Genomic DNA, 11,126 nt, shown 5'->3' on the forward strand with positions numbered 1-11,126 from the left:
ACCCTCTGATGCTGCATTCAGGTCACATGGGAAAGATGGAAGACAAGAGTTTCCAGTCTACAAATATTATTCACATCAGTCTTCAGGAGGGAACGTGACTTCTTCGCTTCTGATTGAGCGACACTGAAACAGTTGAAATCAAACCTAAAGAAATATATTCATGTTATGGTGACGAGACTGGAGCTGATGCAGGCTGCACAGTTTCCATCTGTTGTTGACTGTTCAACATTTGACTTGTTGTAAAAGCTGTGTGACTGTGGTCGAGTGACGGCTGTGAAAACTTGTCAGAAACAACATAAATCTGCAGCAAACATCAGTTATTGTGTCTTGATGACTTTCACTGAACATGACAGCCTCATTCTAAAGTTTCATCTTCATGTGAATCAACATCACAACAAATAAAATGACCTCAAGTCCACAACAACACAACCTCTCTTGTCTTATGTGCGTCAGGACTCCACCCAACTTCTTCACACTAAAACTTAGTGTGAAACTAAGTAAAGTAACTCTGAACATTTTTCCAGTTTGTGAAGCAACAAGTGAAAGAAAACTCTGCTCGTTTCTCTGTGACAAATGTGTTTTAGTGAATTCAATTCAATTCAATTCAATTTTATTTGTATAGCGCCAAATCATAATATACATTATCTCAAGGCACTTTACAGGGTAAGGTCAAGACCTTACTTTGTTACAGAATAAACCCAACAGTTCCCACAAAGAGCAAGCGCTTGGCGACAGGGGGGAGGAAAAACTCCCTTTTAACAGGAAGAAACCTCCAACAGAACCGGGATCGGGGTGGGCGGCCGTCTGCCTCGACCGGTTGGGTTTAGGAGAAGATAGAAAGAGGGGGAGGGGGAGGAGAGGGGAGAGAAGAGAGAGAGAGAGAGAGACCAGGAACAGCTGTGTCGGTAATGGTGTTATCAATAATAATGACAGGTAACAGTGGTTAATAGTAAAGATGAGTAGTGGTGGATCTGGATCCTGCTGCTCCCGGGGCAGAGATACCTGCAGAATGAGGACAGAGAGAGGGAGAGAGAGGAGAAGCACAAACTACGGGAGAGAAAAAATTAGTTAATGGCATGAAGTTATCGAGAGAGAGAGGGGGAGAGAGACAGAAATAGAGAGAGAGCGCCCAGTGAATCATGGGAATCCCCCAGCAGTCTAGCTCTATAGCAGCATAACTAAGGGATGGGTCAGGACATACCCGAGCCAGCCCTAACTATAAGCTTTACTAAACAAGACAGTTTTAAGCCTGAGAGGGTGTCTGCCTCCCGAACCCACACTGGGAGCTGGTTCCACAGGAGAGGAGCCTGATAGCTGAAGGCTCTGCCCCCCATTCTACTCTTACAAACTCTGGGAACCACAAGTTGACCTGCATTTAGAGAGCGAAGTGTCCTATTGGGAAAATAGGGAACTATAAGCTCTCCAAGGTACGATGGTGCCTGACCATGAATGGCTTTGTAGGTGAGGAGGAGGATTTTAAATTCGATTCTAGAGTTTACAGGGAGCCAATGCAGAGAAGCTAACACAGGAGAGATGTGATCTCGTTTCCTAGTTCCTGTCAGTACTCGTGCTGCCGCATTCTGGATCAGTTGGAGGCTTTTTACTGAATTTTTGGGACATCCTGACAATAAAGAGTTACAGTAGTCCAGTCTTGAGGTAACAAATGCATGAACTAGTTTTTCAGCATCCTTTAGACACAGAATGGGTCTGATTTTTGCAATATTGCGCAGGTGGAAGAAGGCTGTCCTAGAGACTTGCTTTATATGTGAAGTAAAGGACAAGTCCTGGTCAAATATGACACCAAGGTTTCTGACTGTAGCACTGGAGGCCAAGGTGATGTCATCCAGAGTCAGTATATTATCACATAGTGTATCTCTGAAGTGTTTTGGGCCAATTACAATAACTTCAGTTTTGTCTGAATTTAAGAGTAAGAAATTACTGGTCATCCAGGTTTTTATGTTCTTAAGACACACCTGAAGCTTGGCTACCTGGTTAGTCTCACCTGGCTTCATGGATAAGTACAGCTGGGTGTCATCTGCGTAACAATGGAAATTCATCTGGCGGCTTCTAATAATGTTTCCCAGAGGGAGCATATATAGACTGAAGAGCATTGGTCCTAGCACAGAACCTTGTGGAACTCCATGACTAACTTCTGTGATGATAGAGGAGTCATTATTAACATGAACAAACTGGAGTCTATCTGACAGATATGACATAAACCAGCTTAGTGTGGTTCCTTTGATGCCGACCATATGTTCTAGTCTCTGTAATAAAATCTTATGATCGATGGTGTCAAATGCAGCACTAAGATCTAGTAGGACAAGTACAGAGACAAGTCCATTGTCTGAGGCTATGAGGAGATCATTGGTAACCTTAACCAGAGCTGTTTCTGTGCTATGATGGACTCTAAAACCTGACTGAAAATCTTCAAACAAACCATTCCTGTGCAAATAATCACATAACTGGTTTGCAACAACCTTCTCAAGGATTTTAGAAATAAAGGGGAGGTTGGATATAGGTCTATAATTGGCTAAAACATCAGGATCAAGAGTAGGCTTTTTAAGTAGAGGTTTAATTACTGCAACTTTAAAAGCCTGCGGTACATAACCAGTTGATAAAGATAAGTTAATCAGACTTAATATAGAGGTGTCAATTAAAGGAAAAACTTCTTTGAACAACCTTGTTGGAACGGGGTCAAGAAGACAAGTCGATGGTTTAGATGATGAAACTGTTGAAGTGAGCTCAGGGAGATGTACAGGAGAGAAACAGTCAAAATATAAGCCAGTTACAGTCGACTCTGAGGCTGCTGAACTGGACAGTACATCTGAGCCGGCTGTGGGGAGGAGATGGTGAATTTTTTCTCTAACAGAGACAATTTTATTTGTAAAGAAGCTCATAAAGTCATTACAGCTGAGGGCTAAAGGTATATATGGATCAACAGAGCTGTGGCTGTCTGTCAGCCTGGCTACAGTGCTGAACAGAAACCTGGGATTGTTCTTGTTTTCTTCTATCAATGATGAATAATAGGATGTTCTGGCTTTACGGAGGCTTTTTTTATATGCCAACAGGCTGTCTTTCCAAGCCTTTAGAGATTCATTCAGGTTAGTAGAACCCCACCTTCTTTCTAGTTTCCTTGAATTTTGCTTTAAAGCTCGTGTTTCTGAGTTGTACCATGGAGCTAGCCTTCTCTGACTCACCATCTTCTTCCTCAGAGGGGCCACAGTGTCTAGAGTTGCACGCAGTGAGGCTACGGTACTGTCAACAAGATCATCAACCTGTGTGGATGTGAAGTTAAGAGAGCTGTTCCCTACTGCATTGATACATGGCAGTGGGCTAAGTACTGATGGGATTCTTTCTTTAAATTTGCTAATGGTATTGTCAGAGAGACCCCTGCTGTAATAGATTTTTTCCCCAGATGCTGTGTAGTCTCTGTGTAGACTGACTGACAAATGTTCCTCTACCCTGAACATCAACACTGTAACACTGTAGTTTTTGCTGCTTTGCCTCATATTAGTTTCACATTTTCTCCATCAGCTTTGAATCAGATCCTGGAATGAAGACACAAGAAAACATTTGATTGATTATTGAGGAAAATCAACTTTATTGATGATGTGAAGCTTCAGTTTGTCCCCACATTGAATCAGTAAAGTCTGTTCAATGACTCTTGTTCAGTGATTTCATGAACAGATTGACTTCATCCACACAATCAGTTTGTTTCACCTGAATCTCAGAGACAGAAAAGAAAAGAATCAATCATCACCACATTGATTATTATCATGATAAAGACACTTTGATAAAACCTCATAGACCTTATTTGTAAGTTGATTTGAACAACAACAACATTTGTTCTGACAAACACATCAATGTAAATGTAATTATAGATTTGTGTCTTTACACAGTGAGAACAAAACATCAGTGATAAAGGAAGGTCTGCTGATTTCTCTGTTAAGGCTCATGCAGTGGAAGAGAAACAACAACACACAAATACATCAACACAAATATCCAACAAACATTTAGAGCTCAGACAAGTTTGTGTTTTCATGTGGACAAATGTGAGTTTAGGTCAAACAAACATGATGATGAGCAGTGATATCCTCCATGGCTCCAGCTCCACCTGAACAAAGTCAAACATCAACACAACCAGAAATGAGAAGAGGTCAAAGTACCACCCATAATGTTTGATTGACAGGTGATCTGTGTGCAGTGCAGAAACACAACAGCAACGAGCTTTTAGCAACAAACATGGAGACAAAATAAACTGAGGAACTAAAATACAGATTTGAACCAACTGCTCCTTAAATGACCTTTGACTATTAGAGTTTACACAACTCAGCTGTGGCTCCACAACCAAAAAGATAATAAAGCCGAAGTCCAGCATGTAGAGGCTGAGTGAATGTGGTCTGGACTCTGTGGAGGAGAGTCATGGTTTCAGAGACACTGTAGAAGGACAGAATACCTGCTCTGTGATCCAGGTACACTCCTACTCTGGAGGACTGAGGTCCTGAGACTGGAGTTTCAATATTGTTGTACCAAAATGTAAAACTGCTTTTGTCACAATCTAACGCCCAAGATTTGTCATTGCGTCCAAATCCACATTCATTAAAGCTCCCTGCTCTGCTGATATTCTTGTATGCAACTGCTATATAAACTCCTCTTCCTCTCCACTCCACCTCCCAGTAACAACGTCCAGTCAGACTCTCTGTACTCAGGACTTGATAATATGAAGTGAATCTGTCTGGATGACTAGAATAAGACTGTTGTTTACTCCATGTTACTTTTCTGTTTCCCTCAGATAATAACAGATGTGTGCGTGCTGTGTTTGGATCCAGTGTGATTTCCTGTGAGTATCTTAAGAATCCAGCTCTGGTCTTGGGCTCTGGTTCTGACAGTAAAACATCCACTTGAGTCACTGTCAGTGAGATGTTTGTCCACGTCTCTCTCAGAATGTCCTGTAGTTTATCTCTGAGCTCTGACACAGCTGCTGTCACATCCTCAAAGTACCTCAGAGGACGGATATTGATGCTGGATGAGTCTGTAGATTGACTGAGTGGTGACAGTGAGGGGTAGTTGTGTAGAAACTGGTTGTGATCCTCTGTGTGTGAGAGCTGCTTCAGCTCAGCGTCTTTCCTCTTCAGCTCAGTGATCTCCTGCTCCAGCTTCTCCTGAAGCTCTTCGACTCGACTCACTTCAGTTTCCTGCTGGGATCTGATCTGCTGCTTCACATCAGAGCTTCTTTTCTCTATGAGACGGATCAGCTGAGTGAAGATCTTCTCACTGTGCTCCACTGCTTTATCAGCAGAGCCATTGATAGCCTCCACCTCCTGTTGAAGCAGCTTCACATCTTTCTCTCTGTCCTGGATTCTCTGCTGGATGTTTTGTCGACTCAGCTGGAGCTCTCTCTGCCTCTCAGTCCTTTCTGCTGCAGCTGAGACTGTGTCGTGGCCTTTATGTTCATCCACAGAGCAGAGATAACAGATACACTGCTGATCAGTGCGGCAGAACATCTTCATCACCTCATCATGACGAGAGCAGATGTTCTCCTGGAGATTCTTGGAGGGCTCCACCAGCTTGTGTTTCTTTAATGGAGCTGCTTCATAATGAGGTTGAAGGTGTTTCTCACAGTAAGAGGCCGGACACGTCAAACAGGATTTGACAGCTTTCAGTTTTCTCCCTGTACAAAAATCACAGGCCACATCTTCAGGTCCAGCATAGCAGTGATCAGCAGGAGCAGCTTGGAGTCCAGTCTTCTTCAGCTCCTCCACTAAAACTGCTAACATGGTGTTTTTCACCAGGACAGGCCTCGGTGTGAAGGTCTGCCTACACTGAGGGCAGCTGTGGATTTTCTTCTCATCCTCTTCATCCCAGAAGCTTTTAATACAGTTCATGCAGTAGCTGTGTCCACAGGGAATAGTCACCGGATCCTTCAGTAGATCCAGACAGATGCAACAAGAGAAGGTTTCCCGGTCCAGCTGAACTCCTTTCTGCGCCATTTCACCTCTCAGTGTCAACGACTGTCTGAGTTTCACTTCCTCAGAAGTGAATCTAGTTTGAGCTGTGATCTACACAACATGTGTCTCTGCAGTGAACGGGGCCTGTCAGCTCTCTCACTTCACCACATGTTGGTTCCACCCATCTTCAGACTGTAGATCTGAAGGGGAAGGAACAAGGAAACACATGAACAGTGGAGTTGGCTGTGTTAGAGAGCAGGAAGAAGAGGGAGGGTTATCAGGCTGTGACTCAGTCCAGGAGGAGAAGCAGTTTGATAATGTGTGTTTAACCCTTTTCTCTTTTGTTTACTATCGAGCTCATTTGTCTTTAAAAAAAATGATCAGCATAACTTTTAGATGAGAAACTCTTCTTTGGATCTTTGGGTTAAGAGATGATTCCCCAGCTGTCTGAGTTTGTTCTTCTATTGTCTCAAAATATGTTTTACTGTTGGTTTCATAAATGAAAGTAATGAGGCTGCAGTACATGAAAAATAAAGAGAAATAAATCTCTGTTGTCTTTTCAATATTTTTGAATAGTTCGATAAAGTTCTTGAAATATTTTTGAATCAAACAGGTTAAATTTAGAATGTAATTTTGAGCAAAATAAAAATATTTTAATATTTGATGCATTTAAAGAAACAAACAAAAAACTTTTTGCACTGTGAATCCCACAGTACTTGAATTTGACTCTGTTGTTTAGTTTTGGAGTTTTACACATGTGATCAATAATATCCTTTGAGTTGTTTTCCAAATGATCCCTCAGACATCACACTGTAGATATTATGTTGTCATCATCTCAGCAAAACTCAAGTTTTACATTTTGATGTCAAAACAATTATTAATACAAAAGCACCAAGAGTGAAACAGCTGTTTGAAATAATACAAACACACTGGAGTGAACCCCAACTTAACAACAATCTGATGTTAGTGAAGAATAGTAGTCTGTTCAATGACTCTTGTTCAGTGATTTCATGAACAGATTGACTTCATCCACACAATCAGTTTGTTTCACCTGAATCTCAGAGACGGAAAAGAAAAGAATCAATCGTCTCCTCATTGATTATTATCATGATAAAGACACTTTGATAAAACCTCATAGACCTTATTTGTAAGTTGATTTGAACAACAACAACATTTGTTCTGACAAACACATCAATGTAAATGTAATTATAGATTTGTGTCTTTACACAGTGAGAACAAAACATCAGTGATAAAGGAAGGTCTGCTGATTTCTCTGTTAAGGCCCATGCAGTGGAAGAGAAACAACAACACACAAATACATCAACACAAATATCTAACAAACATTTAGAGCACAGACAAGTTTGTGTTTTCATGTGGACAAATGTGAGTTTAGGTCAAACAAACATGATGATGAGCAGTGATATCCTCCATGGCTCCAGCTCCACCTGAACAAAGTCAAACATCAACACAACCAGAAATGAGAAGAGGTCAAAGTACCACCCATAATGTTTGATTGACAGGTGATCTGTGTGCAGTGCAGAAACAAAACAGCAATGAGCTTTTAGCAACAAACATGGAGACAAAATAAACTGATGAACTAAAATGCAGATTTGAACTGTAAAGGGTTAACAACTAAGTTCATTGAGTGTAGAGGTTAAAAAACAAAAATGTTCAAAATACATTGAATTCATAGAGAAGAAATTATTTAAAAAAACGGTGTGCTGTAAACGGAAAAAATGTTGTAATTTAAGTAGTTGGACAGTTCATTATGTGTTAAAACAAACACTGAGTGCATTAAAAATTGTGCTCGAAATGGTTTAACAAAAAAAGAAAACATGACACCCCTATAAATGTTTTTTTTTTAAATTTCATTTTATCGTATCAGAAAATGGGATTTCAGTGCTCATTTCATTGTACTGTTGTTGTTTTCGGTAGTAGCGCGATACTCTGTCATGTCAATAGGGGGCGCCTTACACCGGAGAGAAACTCCAAACCCCTCGGCAGGTCTTGCAGAATAAATCCTGCAGTCCTGCTGTACAAAGGCCGATGTCGCTCTGCCTTTTTGTCTTCACATACAGTCTACAGACCGTGGCGGCAGAGGCCATCGAGTCCCTCCCTGACACCCCTAGGTCAGGAGGGTAATAATCTTGGGGGCTCGTCCGGGATCAGCTCCACAACCCGATGACAGCTAATCCATTTAAGAAACTGACTTCAAGTTCCTGAATCGACGTGCTACAATGACTGACGGTTCCAAGGGTGAAAAGATGTCTGCTCTAGGAGAACTGCGAAGGGGGATCCAGCGGCAGCTCCACCATCTTATCATCTCCTCCAATTCAGAGATGCTCTACAAGCTGGCTGAGTCCATTCAGGATGAGATAGAGGAAGATGTACCAGGAAAGGATGCTTCAGATGTGGAACTTTATGACTTTATCGTGGATTTTTTGAAAAGTGACGAGCTGGCAAGTCGAGAGGACCAAGGAATGTCCAGCCTGTTAATCTTCAAAGATCTCATCACTGAACTGCAACCACCTCCAGTGGCTCCAGAGGAGCAACAGGAGCTCATGGAAGAGACTGAATTCATCCTGGCCCCTTCAGCAGTAGATAGTAAGACAAACCGATCACCAGTTGTTAATCAGGTAACTGATGTAATTAAGCTGACTGATGTTGCTGCCTTATTGCCTCGGAGAGAGTTCAAGATACACAGTGGACAGATTTCAGACTCAGAGTCTGATGTTAGTTACAGTTCACTATGCAGGCAGATTGATGAGGGGTTATCTGAAAATTTCACAGAGGCAGAAGTAATGCGTACTGTCTTAAAGATAATCAGGCCTGGTACCTTTAAAGACATGTTGATGACAAAAGATGGGTTAACTGTAGCTGAACTCAAACGTTTTCTCAGAGCACACTTACGAGACAAGAGTAGTGCAGAGTTATTTCAGGAGCTTAGCAATGCAAGGCAACAGGAAAAAGAAAACCCACAACAGTTCATGTACCGGTTAATGGGTCTAAAACAGAGAGTACTGTTTGCTTCACAACAAGGTAGCTCGGAGTTTCAGTATGATAGCAAACTTGTCCATGGAGTATTTCTTCACTCTTTGTATCAGGGAATAAGTGAGAAATATGCTTATGTCAGACGAGATCTTAAACCTGTCCTTAGCAACCTAAGTGTAACTGATGATTTTATCTTAGAAATAATGACAAAGTCAGTCAGTGAAGAGGTGGGGAGACAGGCACGCCTTGGTCAGACTCACAAAACCAAAACAGTCACAGTAAATGCTAGCCAACAAGGAGAGAGACAATATGCAGCTCAGCCTCCAGCTGAGGTTCAAGCCAGCGTTCTCCAGACTAAAGCTGAAGTCCAGGCAAACCGCACAGCTATTCATGAGCTTACAGCACACGTCTCAGCTTTGGCAAAGACTATTGAGAAGGTTCTCACCACTACAACCCGCACTCCTGAGACATCACAACCCAACTCAGTGAGTACTGTGCAATCACCCAAGTCTGCTACGAAGGGAAAATGTCAGCCATGTTTAGCCCAAGGAACTGCAACTTGCAACCACTGTTTCAGATGTGGCCAGGAAGGACACAGAGCTGTTGGATGTCTGTTAAAGACCAAACCAGCGGGAAACGTGAGGAGGTCACTGGGGAGGGACCACCAGTGACCAAACAACGACCAGCGTCCCCTGTCACAGCAACCAGCCATGACTACAACACATTAGCTAACAGCCAGTCACCAGTAAAACGCAGAGTAATAAAAGGAAATTGTGTCGCAAAGTTAATAGGCAAAAGATGTATGCTTACCTGTTATCTCAATGGTGTAAAGACTGAGATGTTGCTGGATAGTGGAGCTCAGGTTACCATAGTGGGGAAGGACTGGCTAGAAACACATTTACCAGAGATCAAAGTTCAGTCACTTGAGGACCTCCTGCCAGATGTTCCCTTAAGAATCACAGCAGCTAATGGGACTGATGTACCTTTTGAGGGGTGGGTTGAAATACTAATGGAAATCAAAAGTGCAAAACATGGCCAAGTAGCTATTCATGTACCCATGCTAGTGAGTCAGAACTGTGTTAGTGGTCTCTTACTAGGGTTCAATGTAATAGAAGAGATCATCTCAGAGAGTCTTAAGAATCCAGGGAGTGTCAGTCTCAGCGATTTGCTAGCAGAGGCATTAAAGTTACATCGAGACACAGCTGAAACCATTGTCTCAGTAATTAATGGAACTACAGCTCAGGGAACACCTAGAACTGACACCATCAGAGTAGGAAAAAAAGGTCTCACAGTTCCAAGTGGCCAGATATGTGAAATCAAGTGTCGTGTCAGGTCATGGCCAAAGGGGGGAACAATGTTATTTGAACCCACCTTAGAGAGTGTGTTACCAGAGGGGCTAGAGCTGTTCCCTGCATTAGCTGATGTACCAGCCGGTGCCTCTAAAGTCATAAAAATCCCAGTTTGCAACTCAACAAAACATGACATCTTCCTGCCACCAAGAACAGCTTTAGGCTGCATTGAGGAAATAATTGACAGCAGGCCAGTGAATCTCTGTTCATCTTCCCAGCAGCCAGTGACGCCAAACAGCAACACACATGTGTGCACCGCACAAGTTGGTCTAACAAACAACGCCAGTGAGGGAACCACCAGCTCAGCTGAGTCACACACACAGGAAAAATGGCACCCTCCGGTTAACGTAGACCATCTTGATCAGCAACAACAGGAGGTTGTGTGCCAGATGCTTTATGAGGAATCTGATGTGTTTGCAAGAGGGGAAGGAGACATAGGCTGCATACCCAACTTACAGCTGAAAATCAATGTTGTGGATGACAACCCTGTTCAGAAGTGCTATAACTCCATACCAAAGCCACTGTACAAGGAGGTGAAGGAGTATGTACAGAATCTCCTGGACAGAGGTTGGATTCGCAAATCCGTGTCTTCCTATTCCTCCCCGGTGGTTTGTGTCCGAAAAAAAGACCAGAGTCTGAGACTGTGTGTGGATTTCAGAGGAGTGAACCGAAAGACTGTTCCAGATCGTCATCCATTGCCACGAATCCAAGACCTCCTTGACAGTTTGCAGGGCAATACCTGGTTCTCCATCCTTGATCAAGGCAGCGCTTATCACCAAGGATTTGTCAGTGAGGAATCAAGACATCTCACAGCTTTCAGCACACCATGGGGGTTGTA

The 11,126-nt window shown here is 42.6% G+C and overlaps 1 protein-coding gene across 1 annotated transcript; it reads right to left on the reverse strand.

Moving 5' to 3' along the window:
• Positions 1-4,306: 4,306 nt before the first annotated feature.
• LOC139629553 (tripartite motif-containing protein 16-like) lies at positions 4,307-7,506 on the reverse strand. Its single transcript, XM_071492243.1, has one exon. The coding sequence runs from the start codon at positions 5,988-5,990 to the stop codon at positions 4,314-4,316; it is 1,677 nt and encodes a 558-aa protein (XP_071348344.1). The 5' UTR covers positions 5,991-7,506; the 3' UTR covers positions 4,307-4,313.
• Between the last annotated feature and the right edge of the window lie 3,620 nt (positions 7,507-11,126).

This window comes from Trachinotus anak, unplaced genomic scaffold (genome assembly GCF_046630095.1).
Source record: "Trachinotus anak isolate AG129_WGS33_773 ecotype Australia unplaced genomic scaffold, CSIRO_AGI_Tana_v1 ptg000012l, whole genome shotgun sequence".
Classification (NCBI taxonomy): domain Eukaryota; kingdom Metazoa; phylum Chordata; class Actinopteri; order Carangiformes; family Carangidae; genus Trachinotus; species Trachinotus anak.

Bases quoted from the DNA above. Each gene is read 5' to 3' on its own strand.
- LOC139629553 (XM_071492243.1), bottom strand. From the start codon at position 5,990: ATGGCGCAGAAAGGAGTTCAGCTGGACCGGGAAACCTTCTCTTGTTGC.